The sequence below is a fragment of the Gadus macrocephalus genome, chromosome 8 (assembly GCF_031168955.1).
Source record: "Gadus macrocephalus chromosome 8, ASM3116895v1".
NCBI lineage: Eukaryota > Metazoa > Chordata > Actinopteri > Gadiformes > Gadidae > Gadus > Gadus macrocephalus.
The window spans coordinates 9148539-9173823 of NC_082389.1; the positions used below are offsets into that span (position 1 = coordinate 9148539).

General features: G+C 43.4%; 3 protein-coding genes across 5 annotated transcripts in view; 1 reads left to right on the forward strand and 2 right to left on the reverse strand.

The window, feature by feature from the left end:
- Nucleotides 1-5107, reverse strand: part of ankrd12 (ankyrin repeat domain 12) — a 28788-nt gene extending 23681 nt beyond the window's left edge. Inside the window, exon 1 of one of the 3 annotated variants that reach the window (XM_060058644.1) lies at nt 4745-5107. The gene's annotated coding sequence lies outside the window, so the exon portion shown is untranslated. Of the gene's footprint in view, nt 1-4337; nt 4541-4744 lie in introns of those variants that run through there. The other 2 variants (XM_060058643.1, XM_060058645.1) reach the window with 2 other exon arrangements.
- Nucleotides 5108-5272: 165 nt separating this feature from the next.
- ndufv2 (NADH:ubiquinone oxidoreductase core subunit V2) lies at nt 5273-10320 on the reverse strand. The gene is made up of 8 exons (XM_060058657.1): nt 10167-10320; nt 9201-9263; nt 8303-8365; nt 8021-8137; nt 7430-7598; nt 6417-6526; nt 5548-5624; nt 5273-5447 (listed from the first exon to the last, which is right to left on the reverse strand). Exons 1-8 carry the CDS (start codon nt 10206-10208, stop codon nt 5354-5356), a joined length of 735 nt encoding a protein of 244 aa, XP_059914640.1. The 5' UTR covers nt 10209-10320; the 3' UTR covers nt 5273-5353.
- Nucleotides 10321-10921: 601 nt separating this feature from the next.
- acss2l (acyl-CoA synthetase short chain family member 2 like) lies at nt 10922-23451 on the forward strand. The gene is made up of 18 exons (XM_060058648.1): nt 10922-11218; nt 11553-11748; nt 13444-13535; nt 13838-13941; nt 15032-15104; nt 15632-15707; nt 16098-16182; nt 16493-16630; nt 17795-17965; nt 18182-18315; nt 18567-18699; nt 19236-19292; nt 19547-19627; nt 19847-19955; nt 20208-20276; nt 21555-21731; nt 21867-21941; nt 22774-23451. Exons 1-18 carry the CDS (start codon nt 11086-11088, stop codon nt 22899-22901), a joined length of 2031 nt encoding a protein of 676 aa, XP_059914631.1. The 5' UTR covers nt 10922-11085; the 3' UTR covers nt 22902-23451.
- Nucleotides 23452-25285: the final 1834 nt, after the last annotated feature.

Below are 25285 nucleotides of genomic sequence, written 5' to 3' on the forward strand. Positions count from 1 at the left end.
ACCCTGGCCCTCACGTGAACAGCATGACTGGCAAAACGCTGTCCTATTCAAAGAGCAGACGGCGTCAAACACATGGTGTAGCAAGAGCAACCCTACGAACAACAGCTTGCTTGGTACAAGTTAAACAGGGAGCAATCAAACTTAAAATAATTGCTGAGCTACATTTACACTCCTTGGCAAACGTAAAAGCACAAGGTCACTCAACTGAAATAAAAACCCAAGCAAAGGGAGTCAAGCAATCAAGATGAGTACCGGCACAAGGTATTTTTTTTACTACCAGTGTTATTACTACTACAGGGTGTCCCCAAACATATTGGGTGTCTGTACGACCAACCATCTGCAGTCGAATGTGACGTTCATGCGTATAACTGGGGACTGTTGTGTGGACCTGGGTTGTGGCATTCGACTTGCTCCCTCTACACCTGTCACAGCTTATTGAGGGTGGTGACATGGAGATAGTATCACACACACATACACACCGCGTGGGGCCGCCCGAGTGGCTCTGCATGCTGAGCCAGAGGGCCTTGCGATGATGCCGCTGCTGCAGCGCTCAGCGTCACGCACACATCGAGTGGCACCACGATGGAAAACGCAAACAACAAAACATAAATGCAACCCTATAATTGGAGTCTATCAAGGTAAAGAGTAAAATCACACAAAGCAACACTTGCAAAAGGACCCGGGACCTATGAACACTGCTGTGATCCTCTCAAGTTGTGTTTGAGGAGGTTGTCGAGTATGGTCATTCAAGGAGAAACAAATCCAAACTAAACAGGAAATGGCTTGTCTTTGCCATCAGTAAACTTGGGGTGAAAAAGATTGCAGTAGTGAAGCCCATTGTTCATGAATTTCTCCTTTTTCATTAAGTAACCCGCATTTCTCCAAGCTGCTCATTCACAAAAAGTGACTTAAAGTCCTCATTAATTATCACTCCCCTAGCACGGGGCTTGAACCCCATTTGCTCTGCTCGTTTTAACCTTCAGCAATGAGGGGGTGGGGGGGTCAGACAACTGCCATTCAAAATAATACCATGCAGATGGAAGGTCATCATGCATACAAACGGGAGCAGTTAGAAAATACATGATGCCTTTGTCCAGGCCATATGAAAAAAATTAATCTCTTTTTATTTAAACCATTCAAAAATAAATAAAGGATGCTTCTATTCATATTACCATGCATTACAAACTGAATGAAATGGTTTACGCAGATTGGTTTAGCAGCTCTGAAGGGGAATTGTTTATTAAGAGGGAATATTTTACAGTATAATTTATCGTAACCAACTCATCATTTTTAGAATGAACACTAATCTGAGATCTCAAGTAGCAAGCAGCAACAAACTGCATTTACAATTCCCTGATAAGAGGATATTACGTTCTTACTGCTGGTTTTGAGGTGCATAGAGCATGGTATTGGTTACTACTAATGTGCAAACCTTCAGATGATTAGAATTATATTTTTTATCATAATGTGCTGCAAGCTCAGATATAATCAAATTGCGATCGGTGCTACTAAATTAGATAAAAGCTTTCCTGCCAATGAATTGATGCACACAAAAAATAACAGACTTAAATTGGATGGACTACTGCATGGCTTCAATGCCCAAACAATGTACAAACAATGTGGGTGAGGCGTCATCACCCACACAATTAGGTACTGGTAGGTCGAGCATGTACCTAAATGTCAGGCTGTGTAAAGAATACCAAACGGTAATGGTTTGGAGGGGTTTCCCCGGAACATAAAAATATCTAATGTGGTCATGCGTCTTGGAGCATGAAAACGAGGAACTTGTAGCATGATGCAGTCTAGTAAACTGTACTAGAACCTCATTAGCAGCAATCCGAATTCAGGGTGTGTGACATGTAGTGTTGCTGCTCATTTTATTAAGACCCGCAAAACATGGTCCCTCTCCGTCAAATACAAACCAAGCATGAGATGGGTAACCTGCGTGCACAGAACACATTAAAGGCTGATCCTCTTCTCAAGTACAAAAGATGCTGTACGGAGGAAAGGCATGGCCATCGTATTACTCTGCATAAGAAGGGATGCAGTCATGGAGGAAAGGATTTTAGCATTGAGCTTGGTCCCTGATTTAACAATTCGATAAACCTGTTAAAGCATCGTCGTTTTCTGAAAGAAAGATCCAACGTGATTTGTGCTAGTTTAGAGTATAACTCGTCAGACTAGTCACTAGTTTAGTCATGTCCTTCCTTTTATGCTTGCATCATCCCAAATTATAAAATATAAAAACACTAAATCAACACTTTCTGTGTGGCAGACTTCAATAATGGTCCAAAGAGAGAGCAAAGCAGGTCAGAGTCGTCCGGTTGCTTTGGTCATCAAAAATATATCTTCCAGATCATCCGTGTTAAGCCGTTGCGAGGCAGATTTCAGTTTAGGAAACTACCAGGATAAGCAGGGCTTGTTTACAACCCCGGATTTGTTATTGTCAAACCAAGCTGTAGAAAGATGAATAGTTATATTTGGTTGCAATATTTTGATTACGGATATCCACTGCACCCAATACAAAAGAAAGCATAATAACCACTTTCATTTACCACATATATAAATGACCATATGTCCATTTCCCCATTACTAAACAGATTATACTAGTCTGGTTTCTCATTGATTATTCTGGACAACACACCGATAGAAATGGTGCAATCCTAGCGAATAAATGCTACAGATACCAAAAAAAGATGGACATCAGCCAGTTAGCACTCAATATTAATTTCCATATGGACTATGTCAACATTATGTGATTGGGGGGGGGTAATGCCACTGATCTCTCAGAAGAGGGCTTGCACCATCAAAGTACTATTTGATGCTAGCAAATGTGATATGTAAAGCAAACACGTCAGAAGTAAATTGTCCCTCCCTAGCCACAAATTCAAGGGGAAATAAGCAACTCTTCAATGAGTTATCAAATGCAAAAACGTAAACATCATAGCTCAAACAAAAGAAACGTTGAAATTATGACGAGCTCCAGAATAATGAACCCAATGTATGCCTCATTCAAATACTAGATATAAATTCAGCCTAGAATATAAACCGAATAAGGATCGGTCATGCTTCCACTTGAAAGTTGGTATGCAGATGTTTTTTGGTATTTGGCCAATCCTACTCACAATACAATTCCCTTGTCCGACAACGTTACCTCTACTTTACATTTGAATTGAGTCGAGCGTGCTGCGCTTTTATGTAACACAAAGATATAATCAACGTTAATGTTAGTAAATTATTAAATGATGGAATTCAGTTCACGTGTTCAGTTGGTCCTGGACATAATTATTCCACTTGTTTCATGAATGACGTTAAATGTCGATTTATAATTAAGGATCCTGCTTTCATCATAGATTTGATATGGGTTCACTATATTTTATATGGTTTGGTTGAATTATTCCCCTTTGAAAATAAACGCCTGCATAATCGTTATGTCCCACGTTAAACCGGTCAGGTTACGTTCGGAGTGGTTACCGAACAGACGGCCATGTAAAACAGACAGCTTTTGTATCAGTAACACACCCCCAAGAAGGTCGCGCTAAAGCATTACTCTCCTACATGAAAGCCAAAACCAAAAGTTAACCATAACATTCCTTGATCCACAGTTCGTGTTATGCTTTCTACATCTATCACAAATAAAACGATCAACGATAACTAGGATTGGATTGCCTCCGTGCCAGCTTGTCATGTCTACAACCAGCGGTGTGAATTACTGAGCGCTAAATATGCTCTGTAAACGTGAGCTATCGCTTGCATACGCAAACACAAGGCGCCAGCGTTAACGTTGCGTCGTGGAATAACGTTTGACGCGTATTTCTCCGTGGATAAGCGAGCGGCGTTCAATGACCCAACAGTCCACATCATGTGAAACGTTCATTTGGCATATTTCAGAAGAGAACAAAACAGCCCGAAACAAAAGCCCACTGCAGCCCCCTCCCCAGCGGCTAACGCAGCTAGCTAGCGGGTTCTCATGTAGTGTTTTCAAGCCTACACAGCCCGCTGACTGAGGCTACCCAGTGCACTCCACTGTCGACATTTGGCGGCGCACGTTTCAAAGTGTTCCTATATCCTCACGTTTTTAAACCAGCGGGTAGACGTTCATGAGTTAAGATCGATGGGTCACATTGAAGTGAAGATCACCCGAGGTGTATAACGCACGTGGCACCAAAACTAAACCGAACCCACGCAAACACACAACATTGCATTTTTGTACGCAGTTTACGTCAAAGTTAGCTCGCTAGCGTTAGCCCGCTCGCTGTAAAACTAGCCAGATGGCTAACTGGGATTCCTCCTATGATCCTAGCCCCGCAAGTAACAAGTCTTGATTTCATTCTTACCTTTAAAATGATTCATGCGCTTCCGCCAACTCATTCGGACTCGATAGTAAACGTATAGTACGCAATACAAACTGATATGTTCTAAATACTGGACGTTGACCGTACCCTACGGCTGTATGACGTTCATTGCTGGTTTGAAAACATCCCAGTCGTTCGTCGACCGTCGTCTCCAAGAAAAGCCTAGCAAAACATGCAACCGACGCTCTGATTGGTCGAAAGGAGTCACGTGGTCGTTTGAGCCTCATCTAGCTTATAAGGACCTCGTCTGCGGGATGTAGATGGTATGTCTCACAATTTAACTCCAATTGTGGTTATTACATGTCAAAATGTTAAGGTGACATCGTTTGTGCTTTTTGTTTAACCATAACTTGTAGAATGTACCTTCAGAGTAGCTGTTGGTTAAATACCTCGTTGTAACGTGGTTGTAAATGAGCGCTTGACGTCATCTTTTCCGCTGCTCCGGCCAGTAGCAACGTTATCACGCGTGTAAGCAATATAAAATGTTTTTGACACCTAAAGCCATTATTAAACACGGCTAGTATCTTCAATACAGTGCCGACAACTGAAATGCATCCTGAAACGTAGCCTACATTCAGCCGGGTATTTCTGTGTTGGTGGCGCAGTGACATTTTCACCAGCGGCGGTTACTTTGCGCATGCGCCAAGTTATATTTGTTGCAGAACAAGCTTGAAATCACAAGAGGAAATCGGGGTGGGGGAGGGGCATCGACTAGACACGCATAAATCTCCGTGGTGGGATGAAAATAAGCTGGCTGCTTCGGCCTGGCGTTGAGAATGCAAATAGTAAATACATGTGCATTGCATTGTAATGCAATACTGCATCACAAGTAGCATTTCGAACATTTACATTTTAAAGCACAGACCTCTTTATGTTATTGCAATATGCTGAATCATTGAGTGACACAGAGAGCCATGTACAGATACATTAATATTTTATTTACATATGCAATCATAAAACATATCAGTCTAGGGATTGGTTGATGCGGCCATCCGTGTTTAGAGGTCTGCTCTCACACCGACCCCCGGCCCGGGTGGGGGTTCAGTCAGAGAAGTTAGACCCCCGGCTGGCTCACAGGAGAAACGACCATTCCTAACGGGCAACAAAAATATTAATGTGAATAAGAAAAGAAAAAACAATAGCTGTAGCAAGACATTATTTGATTGGAACTAAAATTGTTGTTGGGAATTACCTTGGCCCAGGTGGCGGCACCCTCCCAGCCTTAAGTTCGTCAATAATGTGATCCATGTCCTCGGCAGTGAGGTCCTCCTGGATGCAAAGAAAAAAGATTGATCGTTGATGACACGAACAATGGGGGCAAAGTAGGCAAATACACTGCCTCAAGGAAAACATTGCAATCTAGGCAACACAGAACAGCAAGTTAGGGCTAATGCGCGCGCTCTCTTCTGAGTGTTTAAATATAGATGCGGGTAGATTTGTTATTGCCTCAAAATGTCCCCGATGGACGGGATATGGGATATTTTCCGTCCAATGGGGAATTAAAGAGGCCGCGGGGCACCGTTTATGCCCTCCCCAGGGTTTCATCAAGGGGGTATTGGGACCACAAGTCATGGTCTAACACACAGTGGTAAGGAGATTAGTTAGCCATAAAGTTTGCCACTTATCGCCAAGCCGACTGCTACCGTTAAATGGATGTAGAAAGAGATGGCATCCAAGGGTAGATGCCGGCGAACACGTACAGGACACAGGAGTATGATACTACACCATAGTGTTATCAAATCCTCGAAAAGGAAACACAGACTGTTTTTACTAGCGGTTTGCCTTTTTTTCATTGCTCCTGAGCTTTGTTAATCTGAACATGGGGATCTCATTGAGACTTCCATTAGTTATATTGGATCGCTTATAGCATATAGAGAACGCCAGACCATAATCCTTCAATCGGACAAAAGGGCGCCTACATAACCCAGATACAATGAATGGCTGTTGCTACCCGTTGGATCTTCTAAAAATATCAAACATGATATACTAACCATTTTATATGAGCCTGTACCACTCTGTGCATAGGGTGCACAGAGTGGTACAGGCAGGGTCCATACTCACATAGTAGTTGTCATTGATTTGAACCATGGGAGCGTTCACACAAGCACCCAGACATTCAACCTCAATGAGGGTGAACATCTTGTCGGGTGTCGTCTCCCCCACCTTGATGCCTGGAGAAGACATTGAAAACACAGGCCCCTATGTTCAGTCCCCAATCACACTGCAAATGAGGGACTTCAATTAAGCCAATCATGCTAATAATCTAAAAACATCACAAATTCAATAGGAAGTGTCTATTGAATTTCTAAGGACATATGATGTACATTTATGCCATGGTTATTGGATACATGTGGCCATACAGTTTCCATTCTGCAAAGCCCTAGTGCGAAGTGATGATTGCAATAACTTTGGGGGGGGGGGGGGGGGTGAGGACAGAGGAATTGACCAAGGTATCAGATTTAAAGTTAATTCTAGCTGAACAGGGTACATTACATTCTTAGTGTGGAGATATGTTTGCAGGGTTTGTCACTTGTACTTTTCTAAGTGTTGTTATTGTGGCCATGTTTAGGGCTCTCTCATTCCATTCATGGTCCCTGAATCAGCTCCCCTATTTCACAATGAAAGCCCTTCCATCATTTTATGCAAATCTATTGTAGTGTTTTGAAACCGAAGTAGACCATCCACTGTGGCTGAATAACAATATGTCACATCAGCAAAGCTAGTCCACTTCATCCTTTGTTGAGTGAATTCAATTACCTGGGGCGCGGGGAAATAAATTACCAAGCACCACAGTATCTGTATGTGTGGGTTGTTTTTTTTTACTCTTAATAGGATTTGACATTAGCTTCCATTGTTAACCACTGACACAATTATCGCTAGTTTCTGGATTCAGACCAGGCGTGTAATACCTTTTTACTTAAAAACAACCGTCAAGTGTTCAAAAAAGCAGAACGATGAGGCAGCTGTAAATGTACACATCTGTCCTCAATCTCAAAGAACCTATAAGAAGGCATGTTGGTCTTTTCTGGCGGGGTCCTTATTTTGATACGGTGAGCCGCCGCTGCTGCTCTTACCCAGTTTTGTTTTGAGGGCCTCCAGGATGCTGTCGGAGTTGCAGAGCATGCAGGGGGTCGTGGTGCAGATCTGGATGAAGTACTTCCCCACCGGCTGACGCAGGAACATGGTGTAGAACGTCGCCACCTCATACACTCTCATCGGAGCGACTTCCAGCACCTCTGCAACCTGCACCAAAACATGCACTCAAATCATTACTTTAGTGCTCTGAAAAGAACGAGGGCACTTGTCATTTGTCTGAGTTGTTTGGTCGTTCAAGGCCAGGAAATTGCTATTGGTAGTTCCATTTGTCCATCTATCCTAAAGAAACTATGAATATTTAATCCATTTTCAATAAAGTCAATTTGCACAGAGATTTGATTATTGCAATGGTATTATTGAACACGTTCAGGCCCAATCAAATTATTCCTGTTTTAATCTCACCTAAGAAAACACATTGTTGTGGTGACAGCTAGTTCACATATCTATCTGTGTGATTGTCTACATTATAAGAGCATTATTGAATCGGAAATGAACATTGGATGGGATTCTGGGAACAAAAGAACAGCATGTACCGGACAGCCAAGAGACTTGATTAGGAACAGCCGTACCTTGTTCATGGCAGAGATGGGTAGCCATCCATGTTGCCTCTGGGCTAAATCCAGAACTGGAATAGTGGCTGCCTGCTTGTGACCCACTGGGTACATAGAGATGATCGCATCAATTCTCTAGGGGGGAAAGACATTGGAAAAAATTATAAATAATGTAGAATTACATAACAATCAGGAGAACTGTTTCTTTATTAATTTCAACTATACAGCACTCTTAAATTACAATTAACTGGATTAAAGACCCTTGATTAAAGAGTCCTTTATATTTTACATCTAACATACCTTTAGGTTCTCCGCAGTGAATTCAAAAGGGGTATCAGGGTTGTTGTCTGCGGTGTCCCTGTGCTGGAATTAAATGGTTAAGAATTGTTAGTTACACACATTTCTAGTTGTAAATAGTGAATAAACCATTTTTTTTCTTTTGAATTTGATATTGCTGGGTGTAGACAGCTGGGTTTGGAGTTTTTTTAATTCAATATATGTAGGGTCATATGTGTGGCATGAGCAGGCCAGGTGTGGTTTCCAACCATGAACAAAACCCTCACCACAGATGACAGGCAATGTACACTGTACAGTATGTATTTTTAAGTATTCCTCTCTGCACACTGCCCCCTTGTGAGTAAATGGAAAAAGCTCATTTTCATCCTATCGACCTCAATTTGCATTTAATTTCTTTGATAGGAAGTTCAACACCAACACGTGTGAACATGATTTCTCTCACATTCAAAATTGTGAAGGAAAAGACAAAACAATCGGCATGCCTCCTTTGGGGCAGGTTCAAACACATTGTGTCATCGAGGGACTGTCCTCATGGCAATTTTCCATGACATACTGTTGCAGCTCTGTAGAGCTACTTGGTGTACCTTTAAGAAAGCAGTACCTTTGAAGCTGACCAAAATAAATACATTAAAATTAATTTACCAATAGAGAGTTTAGAGATACACTATTACAGTACAGTACAATGTCATTCCAAGATCAATGGATAAATAAATATTAAGAAAATACTGCAGAAATATATATAGACTATTCTATTTTTAGGACAACAAAAGTCAGAGGCAACCCCTTTCAGTGTAAACAGTACAACCATCCAATGAACTTGACCGCATTTCAAAGAGATGGAAGGACAATTTAAATACCAATATATAAATCTGCCCATTTCAGCAGAGAGACACTGACTTACCACAAAGATGCCCCCTGCTCCTGCACGTGCAGCAGAACGATGCAGACCTCTTACCTGCCTCGCCTGTTAACATGGAAAATAGGTCTCGATTAATCACATCGCGGTAAACTTGCTGTACAGCTGGCAGTATCCAAAAGATAATCATATCCACTTTACAGAAAAACCAGATGAGAAATTTGCTAACACTTATTTATAGAAAATTACAGTACAATTTAGGCAACCTTATTTGGCTAAAACATGGTACACTAACCATTGGCAACATTGAATTGAATGTCTCCATCAGTGACAATGAGAAACACTGAATGCCTTTAGATCGATGCGCTTTGGTTATTATTGTACCAAAATATACTGTATAATATTAAAGTCACGCATATGTGTAATGGTAACTTGAAATTTGGATATGAATTAATTTGTTTAGATGCACCGTGTATATCATTCGAAGGTTGTGTGACACTTCATTGTTTTCAATGTGATGGTTACGTGACCAGTAGCATGGTATATTACTAGTGTTTGGTCACATAAGGCTGTGCTGTGGAAGTCATAGTCAATATCTGACATAGGTGACTCACACATTGTCCGATTTTGTAATTCGTATGCCAAAAATAAAGATAATCAATATTGATATCATTAGGTTATTTTTATCTACATTAAATCATAATGTTTGTCCTCCTATGAAATATTCCCCTTTACAAGATATCGAAATCTCAAAATGGCAATACTTTAAACATGTTATTGTCACAATTGTGCAATTGTGCACAAAAGTGCTTCCAAGTATAACCATATTATATTCTGCCAGTGTGTCAGCTTGCAAGGTAACCTAGCTTCCTTGCTAACATTGGCTAACGATAGCGGCCTGCACAACTTGCCCTTGTGACATGTCCTAGCCTATACATCTTACAGGACGAGGTTTAAAGTCTTAATATCTATCGTGATTATCGTAATATAAGTGGAGCACAGATTCCGTACCGTTTGCGAAACCGCAGATCGAATAGCAGAAGACAAAAACATGTTGATAAGTTTTTGTCCCGACGTGCTAACGCTGACACGGGACTGCAATGGCCGACCACAACATACAAACTGCGATCGGCCTCGATTATTCAGGTCTGGTAATGTGTGCAACGTCACTGGCACAACCAATGGATCACTGATAGAAAAACTGAGATAAACACATTACTGATACGACTAGTATTATTACCTAAATTCAAGAAGTATGTGTATACATGTCTATTTCATTGGTAGATAATAATAATAATAATAATAATAATAATAATAATAATAATAATAATAATAATAATGGATCATTCATATTTGAATATGAACGTGACCCTCATCGTTCAACATTGACAATGTAAAATCTAAATCTATTTTACACGATTACAAAAGCTGCCGCGATCTTTTTATTTATTACAGGGTATGTCTGTTATTGACAGATGGTATCTATGTTTAGTGGGAGTTATTAACAGAAGCCTACTCAGGAAATTGTCTTACAGCTCTCTGTTTCGTTAATCTTTTATTTGACTAGGACGACCATTCCCAGAGTGTCAACACTTGAATCCCAGCCATTCATCTGCTTACAAACCTCCTTCTTCCGAATAGAAAACATAATGTGATAAACAGACCAGGGACTGTTCAACCAATGAAAAAGTAGGAGTGCCGAACGCTGCGAGATTCATTGGTTCTATTGGAGCTGAGCAGACTGGAAGAGGCTCGGCCGACGGATTCAAGGTGTGTCCACAGTGAACAGTTGCCTTTCAGTACGCGGGCCCCTGAAGTGTTCTTACATTGGCCCAGGAGGACGGTCAAATCCACAGTGACATCGGATTTACCCCTCTTGCAGCGCATCATTAGATGATCTGTAGATCGGCCAGCAGTCTGTCTCCTCAACATGGTTATTCCTGGTTCTCGCTATATTGAGGAAAAAATGTATCATCCTCCGCTTGACTTGCAGAAAGATGCACATGTGCCTGATTTCAACTCCTATCTGGAACTTTACAGAAAGTCTGTGGAGAATCCAGACGGTATGTCTCATACATTAGTGGTGTTGCCTGTGTGTGTGTGTGTGTGTGTGTGTGTGTGTGTGTGTGTGTGTGTGTGTGTGTGTGTGTGTGTGTGTGTGTGTGTGTGTGTGTGTGTGTGTGTGTGTGTGTGTGTGTGTGTGTGTGTGTGTGTTTCTGGGATAAACACTGCTGCTATCTGTGCATACATCTCTGTCTGTTTCGGGCATGTTTTCGTGTGTTTTTGTCTTTCAACATGTGTAAGTCTGTGTGGATCTCTAACTTGCATTATAGTGAACTATTTGGATCCAGGATCACCAGCACCACTATTACTTTAAAATGTCTTTCCTCACTATAGCCTTCTGGAAAGGGATCGCGGATGAGTTTTTTTGGAAGAAGCCAGCAACAGGACCAATAATGCAGTACAACTTTGACGTGACGAAAGGCAACATTTTCATCAAATTCATGGAGGGAGCAAAAACCAACATCTGCTACAACGTCCTGGACAGGAACGTGAGAGACAAGAACCTGGGTGAAAAGGTAGCCTACTACTGGTAAGCATCATGGGTGGGGGACAGATGAAACCACTGTGTTTCATCATTGCTGACGAAAGGCATTTGATGCTATACATGAAATACATGGGCCTAAGTGTACGCTGACTCTAACAACTGTGGCATGAATCCATTCATCCCAGTTAACCTCCATGACATCTCTATTTACAAACATGTTGCTCAGGATTTTCCAGCTACAAAGAAGCCCATTTTAATGCTTACAATTGAATGATTGAATTGTCATTGAAATAGATTTATATCTGGTCTTGCCTTGCATCCACAAATATTAGATTGCCCTTTAACAAAGGTTGTTGTATAACAACCCAAGACCACCCACCCTGTGTTATCATAGCCTGTACTTTTAGTACGTTCATTGTTTTATTCAAAAGGGTAAATATTTAACATCCGAGGCATCAATAAATGGTTCCGCCACAATGACGTTAATGAGCTAATGATTAAAATAGGAACTCGGACAACCTAAACCCACATGACTTATGTAGTGAGTGGCTGCACTCCAAAGCAGCCCTTATGTCACGCCATCTCTTCTGTGTCGTCACTGAGTCCTATCTTCTTTCATTGGTCGTTCTTGCTTCACTTGCATAAATCCTTCAAATTTGATGTTGAGAATGAATGAACATTTTAACAAAACCCTTTGAAGCAGCACCTTTGCATGAAAAATGTCTGCTATTTCTAACACAAATTACCCTATAGTGTTCCCCTAATGTTTACAGGATATAGGTTTTTATTGGGCTTCAGTATACTGTCTGCACATAGTGGAGAGACCGTACAAGAATGCTTTTCGAGGATTAAACCCTCCTCAAAAAAAAACATGGTGTGAAATTGTATGTAATGACCTCAACATTAAACCACAACTCTCTGTAGAAACAGAAGACAAAGGTGGCTCTTATGAGTTCCTTTGGTTGGATAAAGTCCACTATACTCTCTCAAATTATGTAGTTCCTGAACATCTTAAAGTGTCAAATGAACTGAGCTATTCTGGCTATAAAATGCATTTCCTTTCAACTGCTTCCAATAAACTTTAGGGGATTAATCATTAACTTGAGAATGTGAGGTAGTGTCTATTGCTGGTACTAAAATATTTGTTCATGTTTTAGCCTTGTCAGAGAGGTTATTTGTATGCTATCTGTTGGCATTGATGGTATGAAGATAAGGGCATTAAAGGGGGGCTTTGAATAAGAAGCATCTTTTTAAATGTAGAGAATAAAGCTGTCTGTGTGTGTCTTTTTTTCTTCTTTTTTTTACAGTAGTAGTGCTTCCTTATGGCACTGCATTGAGGGTTTAGCAGTAAATCATATCCCAGCTGTTATCAGATGGTTGTACCAGCTTGTAGATGGTTGCCAAAGGGGGGTACCAGTGTCAGAGTCAAGTTTAGCAGCAGGCAGGTTGCCAGTTTGACTACAGGCCTGGGTGGATGCAGAAACACTCACACTGTCAAGTATCCAAACCTAATATAGGCATAGAGCCGCTGGTTGGAACACAATATCTCTTTCTATGTCAATTGATGAAGCAAAAGTCCTTTTTAGATTTGCTGTGTTATTACTAATTTGCTGTCGACCTAGTCAGTGGCATGTATACGCACGGATGAATGGGAACCTAGCTTTACATTAGGTAACACAGACACAATACGTCACTTTATTATTGGTTTATGGTTGTATTTTTGTGGCTTTGTCCTCCCAGGGAGGGGAACTCTCCCGACCAGACCATGGTCATCACCTATGGCCAGGTGTTGGGTCAGGTGTGCAGGTGTGCCAATGTCCTGAAGAAGTTGGGTAAGGAGAAGGGACTACACTCCCCATTCCTCAATATTAGACTGTTCATTTCAAGGATAATTTAATACTACTGTATTGTAGCATTTTTCTCTGCCTTGCACATGCAGTTTATTGTTTTTCATATTTCTATCGTCTATTGTTCCACTGATTGTAGCTGGGTTAGAAAGCCCAATCATTTTGCAAATATTATCAAATAAATACTTTTCCGCAACAGAACCATTTAATTTCAACGGCAATTTCCGCCAATGGTTTTCATTCAACATGTAGTGTTGTTTGTATGTGTCTTTGTTTCCTGGATCCAGGTGTAAAAAAGGGGGATCGAGTGGCTATCTACCTTCCTATGATCCCAGAGTTGGTGTACACCATGCTGGCCTGCGCCCGGATAGGAGCCGTCCACTCCATCGTGGTGAGTTCTTCTAACAAGCACCCCTGCTGCACCCTTAAGGGCTGATTATGGTCCCACATTCACGCAACGCAAGGGGGTTACGGACTTGCGGACCCTCCTTGCGTCCACCGCAAGGGCCTGACGTGCGCCTCCCAAAAATGTTAACCTTGCGTCGAGGCGACGCAGCAACAAGGGCTGTGATTGGTCCGCTCACTAAATCCCGACTCAGAACCATAAAGGTCTGCGACTGCGACGAAGTGTCTGTGTGGTCATTATCGTCGTGTGAACGTGGAACCATAATCAGCCCTTAACCCCTGCACCACAACCTGTTATTAGGATAATTAGGTAACAGATTTCAAAGGCTTCAAAGGCACACTTATTCATGAAAGGGCCTCAAATGTATGCCCGCCAAATCAGAGTATGACTCAATGAATTATACATGATACAAATGAAAGCAAGAATTCACTCATGCATTCCTACGTATTTTCATCTCATTGTTCACCCCCAAATGGGATCAGGAAATTCAGTGTCTTCTGTCTCTAATCCCAAATGAGTTGGGAGGTCTCCTTTCTTTCGGCAAGGAGAGACAGAAGTAGGTTAGCGGTGTTCGTTTCACTGACCCAGATTTCCCATTGGAAATAGGCTATCAACTGTGATAATGTGATTATAACCTAGAGCGTAATCACCTCTTGATGGTCATTTAGGACCATTTACGCAGAACCCTACATGCTTTCACTGGTGTCCTAATATAAGCTAGCTATATGGGTCAGACGCTTGCCATTTCTATCCAATCTTCAGAAAGAATCTTGCTAGCAAACTAACAGTATTATAGCTATTCAACCACCCACAGCCAAGTCCAGCTTAGCATTTCACTTAAACCATGTGCTGGCTACTCGTGTATGGTTTATTTTTATCATGCATGCTGGGCTATTTTTCCAAAGGCCAAAATGTTAGCATCCCCCGGTTGTCCTTGATCATTGTGCTCGTAAATTCACTAATGCGGGGGCTGGTGTGTGTGTGTGTGTGTGTGTGTGTGTGTGTGTGTGTGTGTGTGTGTGTGTGTGTGTGTGTGTGTGTGTGTGGGTGTGGGTGTGTGTGTGTGTGTGCATAGTTTGCAGGCTTCTCCTCTGAGAGTTTGTGTGAGAGGATCGTGGACACTCAGAGCTGTGTGCTGGTGACAGCAGGTACACTTTACAATCCCAATTCCTCACCTCACACAAAAGCCTTGAGACTATCACACAAGCCCTTTTCACAGGCACACGGCTCAAATGGGTGTTTTGGGGCCTGCAGTGAACCAGGAGGAGGGAGTCAACTACTGAATAGGATCAAAGCGGTTAGCTGTGGACGTAGTGGTTTTGGTAACATCGGCCATATAGTTCGAATAATGGGCACGGTTCGAATAATTGCGGTCAATGCAATTTGATAGCGGATAGAATCTTAGAGGGTTAGGGTTGTGATGGTGTTGAGTAAACAGTATGTATTTATTACATTGAATCATTGTGTACAAAGAGTCGTTCATAGGAACGGTTCATAGGACAATTCGTTCCCTTGACCCCATTTTGTCAGCGTTACTTAAAAGTGTAAAAACAATGGAAGATGCATTGCTTGCTGCAGATATTATCGCTCAACTTACATATTTGCTATGTGAACATTTCCTTTTCTGGTCACCGCTGCCTCTCTCTCCTATGGATGCTGTGGTGATATGTCTCAGACGGTGTATACCGAGGAGAGAAACTGGTCAACCTGAAACAGATAGCAGATGAGGCTCTGGAGAAGTGCTTGGAGAGGTCAGTGTCCACAAGGAGCTCTCTGTTTGCTTACTTCCGCCAACAACAACAGGACCTGACCCGGGCGCGATGAGTCACACTGTTTGCACAGTTTCAATGCACACACAAACACAACCACACATGCATGAGCACACACAAGCACACACACAAACACACGCACACATATGGAGCTGTTGACCTCATCAGTGAACATCAGCTCTCCTAAGACGCATGCTCGCCAAACCACATTTATCCTGCTAGAAACTGTTCGCTGTGAATAGTGAGGCCTTGATATTTCTTGATCCATACAACATAGTACAGTTCACTTACCAGTTAGCTGGCACAGATAGATGTGTGTATAGGTGTCTGGACGCATTTGAGTTGAACCAAAACATATTCATCTCATTGCAGATCATCGCCCTGTGTCACAAAATGTCTGGTGGTCAAACACCAGGGGCTCAGGTCTCAAAACGGAGGGGCCTGCAATGGACTGCAGGTGAGTGTTCTTCTAACAGTCCACACCTGTGCTCCATTGGCCAGGTCACAGCCAGGAAGTAGTCTGTGGGGAGGAGCTTCACTGCATTTAGGATATGATAAGATCATACTTTATTGATCCCAGATGGGGAATTGGAGAACTAGCATTGAGGAAGCACCGGATGTCAGTGTCAAATGTGTAGCATTTGGTAATGTTTACTTCTATTGTTGCAAAAGATAATACGCCCCCCACACACACACACACACACACACACACAAAGAGGCCTGCATTTTTGAGGGTGAATATCTGGGTCTCCGTGTGTGCTGCTCAGACGTCCTGGGACAGTGGCTGTGACGTGTGGTGGGACGAGGCCATGCGGGACATCCCGGAGGAGTGTGACCCTGAGTGGATGGATGCTGAGGACCCCCTCTTCATCCTCTACACCAGCGGCTCCACCGGAAAGCCCAAGGTAGCGTATACCAACACCCCCGCTGGTGCTCAATGTATGGGTGGAGATCATAACCACTTGGGTTGGGTCCTGACCTGGTGCCATGGCAACACGAACAACACAACCATGGTGGGGTTTTCAGTTTTTCATGTTGAATTATGCTATTGTTTCCGCCAGCTATTCAGGCTGAAGCGGGCGAAAACGATCCGGTTTCGTTTTATGCGGTTCAGCAATATCTCCATAAAGAGGGAGTCATTGCGAAGCCGCATTGAGCTGTAGATACGCTGTAGTAAATACTCAAGGCGCTGGTTCTCCACAGAAAAAAGTGGAGCGCATCAAGCCTGCGCGCATACAGCCTGCGCGCTGTATACAAACATTCAGTCACGAGGAGATTCAACCTTTTAAATTGAGCAGAAATATTTTTTTAATGTACAGTTAGTAATAACATTTATCAAGGGGCTGTATTTAAAGCTACAAAAAGAATAAAAATAAAAAAAACGCAATTCAGCGCAACTCTGACATCGCCCAGCTGGTGGGGGGGCTAATGACGTCATCTTTTGCTTTTTACACACGAATCCTAGCACGAAACCGCATAGGTCCGGATAGATTTGAAACCACCCTCGGACATAGTTTCAGAAATGTGCGGTTTCGGGCACCGATTCGCCGGCTGCGTCTGGACGGTCGGCCGAAACGCACAAGACTCATGCGGTTTCACTTACTCTGAGTCGTTTTTGCCAACAGGGGGCATGTCCTTTCCATGACTTTTTACTTCCACAGTGGGCGTGTTGTGGTTCGTGTCATGTTTCACATTAAGGGTGACAGGCCAAACATCGGAATGGATATTCTTTGACAATTTAGGTTGACCATATCAATATTCTGAACATACCGTGTTGAAACATTTTAAGCCATCATGCCTTCAGTAACACTTTGTTAAAATTTGGTGTGACAGTTTTGGTTAGCCGTGACTGCTGTCAACAATCAAATTGAAATAGAGCTATATTGTTTTATACTGACAGGCATTCCCATTCTGAGAAGTGAGTCATAATATCGAACACTGGGCTCTTTGTGTCAGTTGAATAATTTAATTAATTTCCTTGAATGGGTATATGCTTCTTTGCGTGTGTTTTTGTGTGTGTGTGGCGTGTGTTTTTGTGTGTGTGTGGCGTGTGTGTGTACCGTACACAGGGTGTTCTCCACACGGTGGCCGGCTACCTGCTCTACACATCGCTGACCTTCAAGTGTGTCTTTGATCATCGGCATGACGACGTGTACTGGTGCACCGCCGACATTGGCTGGATCACAGGCCACTCCTACATCACCTACGGCCCGCTGGCCAACGGCGCCACCAGTGTCCTGGTGAGAGGGGCCCCCCCACGGTGACACTGGGGGAGTTCACGATGATCAAGTGGCCCTGCGCCCTTTTATAGGTCATGTGGTGTATGTAGGCTGTATGGGGTTCTTGTTGAATTATGCACATGCTTGTGGTGTGTCATTGTGTCATTGCGCGTGTGTGTGTGTGTGTGTGTGTGTGTGTGTGTGTGTGTGTGTGTGTGTGTGTGTGTGTGTGTGTAGTTTGGGGGCGTCCCCGTCCACCCACACGTAGGGCGTTACTGGGAGCTCATTGAGAAATACAAAGTGACCAAGTTCTACACGGCGCCCACCGCCCTCCGCCTGCTGATGAAGTACGGACACGAGCCTGTGGAAAAGTAAGGCGCGCACACGCGCACACACACACACACACACACACACACACACACACACACACACACACACACACTAACGAAGGGGAGGGACCCACTTAGGTTCTTAGTAGTGCCCCATTTGAGTAGTTAAATAATCAAAGTTAGGTTTGGATCAGACTCCATTTCTCATTTAAACTGCATCTTTAAATTCAAAGACTGGGATGGCGGGATACTTGGATGACGTAAAGGGATTCTATTGGTCCTGCTTCCTTTAGGTACGACCTCTCCAGCCTGAGGATTCTGGGTACCGTGGGAGAGCCCATCAACCCAGAGGCGTGGCACTGGTACTACGAGGTGGTCGGCCGAAGCCGCTGCCCCGTGGTCGACACCTTCTGGCAGACAGAGACGGTAAGGGGCTGCTTATGGTCCCACGTTCACGCAACGCAAGGGGGTCACGGAACCCTTACGTCCTTGCGGACCCTCCTTGCGTCCACCGCAAGGGCCTGACGTGCGGCGCGCAAAAATTGTAACCTTCCTTCAAGGCGACGCAGCAGCAAGGGCTGGGATTGGTCCGCTCGCTAAAACCCGGCGCAGAACCACAAAGGTTCAGGACTGCGTCGAAGCGTCTGCGTGGTCATTGCGTTGCGTGAACGTGGAACCATAATCAACCCTTAAGTGTAAGATATTTGGTGTTACCAATTGCGGCCTATTGCCAACAGCGTTCGCAGTGACCCAATGTTTCCCCACCGACGGGTTTCACCACTTTATCTGTGGCCTGTATCTTTGGATTACTTATTCATTAGTTACCAAACCCAGGGCCGTCATAAATCATGCGTTATAACGTCTTCCTACATGTATTTGCATTTAGTAAGTAGACAATATACAGTGTTGGTCATGAGCATAAAATGCTGTTTGTCAGTCATTTAACTCCCCTGTCTTTCCAGGGAGGTCACGTTCTGACCCCGCTGCCCGCTGCCACGCCTCTGAAACCTGGATCGGCTGTGAGTGACACCAACAGCCTCTTAGTCCGGTCTTAGTTTCGTCCACTGGACGTGCCGCCATGTTTGTAGTTTTTCTTTAGTGGGTCATGGAGTTGAAATGGTTTTGATGGGGTCTTCTCATTTCGTTCTGTATCAGAACATAAGGACACGGCACTCGGCTGTGGGTTATTGTCTGGAGACATCCGATGCAGTGTGGACGTTCAAATGGATTCTTGACGGGATGTCATAGTAATAATTCCTGTGCCACATTTCAGACATTCCCTTTCTTTGGGGTGGAACCGGCCATCCTGAACGAACACGGAGAGGAACTGGAAGGAGAGGCTGAGGGTTATCTGGTAAGTTCACAAAACATACGTATAAAGACCTATAAACATAGGAATAATTCCTACCAATAACTTATTTTACCCCCATCATCCCAATAGACTCAAAGTCATGAACTGTTGCTGCCACAAAGATACAACATGACTAAATGTCAATGATTACAAGGATTTCGCTGCAAATGACACAAGACTGTATGTGGTAGAAGGAATATTTGCTTTGTCTTTTCTCTATAGGTGTTCAAGCGACCGTGGCCAGGAATCATGCGCACGGTGTACAAGAACCACGAGCGCTTTGAGAACATTTACTTCAAGAAATTCCCTGGCTTCTATGTGACTGGTGACGGTACGTCAAACACACACATACTAAATGCTACTCCTTCTGTTGTGTGAGGAAATCTACCTTAAAATGTTTACACACTCCCATGATCTGGGGACCAAACAACCATGCATATAGATTTTGCACTTGGATCCAAGATACATTTATTAACATAACAACCGGACTAGTTTAAATGGAATATGTTTTTCATTGGCTGATAACTTGATGGAGAGAGGAATGATGGAAAAGCATTTTTGTCTCTTGCTCTCTCTTTCTCAGGTTGCAGGCGAGATAAAGACGGTTATTACTGGATCACAGGCAGAATAGACGACATGTTGAACGTATCAGGTAATACTGACATGGTCCACTAAAGTATTTGTGCCACTAGCTTAGATTGTATCATGAATGTTATTGTTTTGCAATAACCAGCTTTGATTACTGTTAGGATTGGCCCAAGCCATGTCCAATAATTTGTGTGATTTGAATGCTAGAACGTTTCATGCCAATGGAAGGAAAAATGTTGGTTGTCACTTGGTATCACATTCTTCCATTGGGTATCAGCTAGCCTGAGAACAAGACAAATCTGCAAGCTAATGTTATATGTGCTCTGAATATGCGTCAGGCCGCCGTTCAAGCAGACCTGGCCTGGGTCGGCCCAATCACCGTCATTTATCTAATATGGGACAGGTTTAAAATGACAACTCTACACAGGAGCGCCATCCAGACATATTCAATAGCAACAAAGACGGCTGCCACTGCTGTGCTGTGTCACAGCATGTCTCAATGCTCTGATTGGTTGTAGGTGAACCCAATTGGATGGCACCGTTGTAAATGCTCCATGGAAATGGAAAAATAACAGGTTCCAGACTCATAACATTTGCAAATTGGTCTGGCGATGTAAGGCTAGGCATCACCTGTCAAAGCTTTACGAAAAATCATATCCACAATGACAAACTATATTCAGCTTTTAAGTTAAATTGAATTATTCGTCAATATTGTATACATACTCTCAAAGGAAAGAAAGGAACATTCGATGCGCAAAAGGCTCCAATATTCTTCACACTGATGGCTTTAGCTCTTGTGTACACAATTGACATCATTTGTTTGTTGCCACGCAAGCAAAATACAGGGCAGAAGTCAACCACACAATTTGACTAGTTGGGATATGGAAGTGGGCTTGTGAGAGCCTCCGTTTATGCATGTTTATCTTGTAGTTTATTCCATGAGTCGCCGTTGTTTCTTGTTAGATTAACTGTGTCACCATGTTCATTGTCCAAGATGTGTTTTAAAGGGGACATATTATACCACCAGGTGTGAGTGTGATTAGCCATTACAAGCCGTTTTGAAAAATGTGCAGCTTCTGACATCACATTTGGGCGTGTCCACTTAGATGTGTGCTGGATGGATCAGTCTACCAGCCTACCCAGTGGACGGTAGCAAACATTGCTCATCTCTCTCGCCATACATCTAGGTGGACACGCCCACCTGTGATGTCAGAAGCTGCACATTTTCAAAACGGCTTGTAACGGCTAATCCCACTCCCACCTGGTGGTACATAATAAAAAATAAGTAATATAATATGTCCCCTTTAAGCGGTTCTCCCCCCCTCGTGGCCCCGCCCCCCAGGTCACCTGATGAGCACGGCGGAAGTGGAGGCCGCCCTGATGGGCCACCTGTCGGTCGCGGAGGCAGCGGTGGTGAGCCGGCCCCACAAGGTGAAAGGGGAGTGCCTGTACTGCTTCGTGAGCCTCAAGGACCACCTGGAGTTCACCCCCTCCCTGGAGGGGGAGCTGAAGAGGCTGGGTGAGGGCACAGGCTGGGGAGGACGGAACAGATAGGCCTTTTGGGTTGGGTTGCACTGGTCAGATCATTGGAATTGTACTGGTTTGAGTGGTTGGAGATTTCGAGTGACTTACCTCTGTGTGTTTTCTTTTCCAGTGAGAGAGAAGATTGGACCGATCGCGACACCGGACTTCATCCAGAACGCCCCCGCACTCCCAAAAACTCGCTCAGGTAGGTTTTCACATGAATAAAACCCTTGTGTATTTTGCATTGAATATATATATATATATATATTATATATATATATATATATTTTTTTTTAAGACTTATATAACAGCAAGAATTAGCGTATGAGATTCAGACAATATCTATAATGATATGGATATATGTCAAACATAATGAACAACATAAGCTCTTTAGGGCTTCCATTGCGTGGTACACCATCTCTGTAGTCCTAGAGGGCCCCCTATTGGCATAGTTCTATATAGCGTTATATAGCCTAGTGTTGGCATGTGAGCTGTATTGTTTTTTTTTCCTGTTTACTACATAAGGGATAATTTATAGAATGCCGGTCATTATCGGGAAAATAAGCCCAGGCAGAAGCCCTGAAGGCGCTTATTGTCGATGATGACCGGCGTCGTTCTATACATTATCCCGCTTAGGCCTATTACACGGCTACTTGCCAAAACGAAGAAAATGACTTCACACGGTGTGTCTTTTTACAATTACCATTCGTAGTGTTGATCAGCTGAGAAAGTCTGCCAAAGATGTTGACGTTGCTTAGCAACCGAATATGCTGGGGTTGATAAATTACCGGACTACTTGCAGAGTAAAAGAAAGACGTGAATCAGAGGCAAAAAAATCAACTTTCCTTGACAGCGGTCATTATATGATAACCAACGGTCAATTATCGAACAATAATTCACCGCCGTAAGTCGGGAAGACCCATGCAAGTGAACGGAGTGTTCCACAGCATTGAGAAGAGCCGTGTGATCAAGCTTAATAATGTAGTTTTTGTAGTGTTTGTCGTTGTGGTACCACTGACTCCAGTCTGTCTCTATAGGGAAGATCATGCGGAGGATCCTGAGGAAGATCGCCCGCAGCGAGAGTGACCTGGGCGACCTCTCCACCCTAGCAGACCCCAAGGTGGTGGAGGTCCTACTCAGCCTGAGATCCCAGGCCTTAGGCTGAAACAGTCCTTTCCCAGGTCGCTGTAGTGTAGTTCTGTCAAAGGGACGTCTCCTCGCAGGGTCTTCCAGGAGCTCCGTTCTGTAGTTCAGCCTCAGACTGTTTCTTTTAACGTTGGGTTCACCGGTGTCCCCAATTAATTCCCTCTGTGTCTCTTTTTCATGTCCCCTTTACTAAATGAACATCTTTTTTTACCTTGTTTTAATTTTTCTTGACAGGCACTTAACACAAATATCATTCATGGTTGTGGGGGTGGTGATGGAGATAATGATGAGGTTAAAAGAGGCAAACACACAAGCTATGGCGAATATTTCTCACAATCTTGACTTAGTGACCTCATATTGATATCACTTTTCAAAATGTAATCTTAAAATGGCAGTAATGAGATAGGTGTTTCTTTTAAACATGAAGGGAGAAAATAATTATTTTCTCCATCGAAGCATCTACTTGTCAGAAAACATTCATCTTCGTTCAATTGTGTGCAATATATTTTAATGACTACTGATGATTATTTTGTTATGACTTGCAAATAAACTTTATAATATTTAAAAAATGTATCGTCTCTCAAATTTCAAGAGTAGAGAAATGGTAGATAGATTGACAGAGGGGGAACATCACTGAGGAAGGATATAAATCCGATTAGGATGCATCTGAGACCCCACTGGTAGATATACAGTATGCCGGATTTGGAAGTGAAATAACGCCCCCTTGTGGTAGTAATAAAACCCTGCAGTTTGCCTTGCTTACAGCTTTTGATCTAGTTTCAAAGGCCTAATGTTTTTTGTTATGCTTCAGAGCTAGCAGTAAAACAGCCTTGATGATTGAATCAGTTCAACAGAGTGCAGAAATTAAGAAGCGCAAGGTTAAAGACGGGGGATGGAGCGATCCGGCTGAGAGCCTCGGGAGCTTCTTCTCTTCATCTTTAGGGCCTTCGATGATCTGGAGCCGTCCAAACAAATATGCAGAGGCTCGCTTAGCGAGAACTTGTTCCTTGTTCGTCTCTGTAAAGAGATATTGCATCAGGGTCACAAAAGTTCCCCAAGGTCGGAGGACACAAGGCCCTCGAGAGAAGGAATATGGCCGTCATCAGAACTCCACGGAGGTTCTCCTGTTCATGATCAACACGCCCCCCCCGCACGTGAAGCTGGCTCTGCCCGTTCGTCACACGGGCAAGAGATTGGAGGGCCGGGGTCAACCCACCCGTTAACACAACGGCTCTGACACCACGGCAGCCAGTGGTTGAATATGCTGTTGCTATGGCAACGATGACCACCGCCACAACCGCCTGCCCCTCCCAATCCGGTCTCGGGTTCATTGTTACACACAATCATTGACATGTGCGTGTGGACATGCCTGTTCACACACACATATACACTAGCACACACACACACACACACACACACACACACACACACACACACACACACACACACACACACACACACACACACACACACACACACACACACACACACACACACACACACACACACACAGGGTAGGCTGTAGCGGGGCATCAGAGACCACTGGAGTTGAGTTTATGACTATTATCAGAGGGTTTATGAAGATGAAGTAGCCAGGCTTGTTTCTGATTTTGGACTAGGCCTACTTAATTCCCTGGTAAATGCAACTAAAGTGAGCTCAGAAATATTCACTTAAAATGGCAGCTTTACCAAACCAAACTGGCTCAATCACACAGATCAGCATGAAGACAAAACTTTTTGCAGAGAGAAACGTGTTTGTGTGTTATATTAGGAATATAATTTGAGTTCCCCTCCCAAAAATAATTCTGAGCTCTGAATATTCTAGAAGATTATGGCCCACAAGCAATGGCGTCTATATGGGGGAGGGACGAGGCAGGGAGGGGGAGAGGGCGCGAGAGAGAGATAAATATATACTGCGTTCAAGACAAGAGAGAGAGTTATATCTCACCGTGTGTTTATGTAGGTAAATCTGTCTGTGTGTGTATATAGGCTGCATATGTTCCGTGGAGAGTACTTCTTGCAGGTCAATGGCAAATAATAACACAGACACAAAGGACAAGTCAAAAGCGACGCAAACGCTCTTCTATAGAAAGACAGATGGCGCGATTGGATTAGAGGCCCGGTTAATCTCAGTACAACGGCATAAACACAAGTGTCTTGTTATTTTCCATGCATCATGGTCAGCCTGACCACGGGATTGGCACATTGTGAATGCGTCGGTCGAAATGTATAATGGCCCTGTTTCTATGCTCGGCCGTGCACCTGTTGAATGAACCATCACAGGCGATCGCAATAGACGCATATGCGACTCTTGACTGTTTCCAGAATTATGCTAATACGCTATTCATCAGAATAATGCCATTATTCTAAACTTCGATGAACCCAAGTAGGGCTCTGAGAACC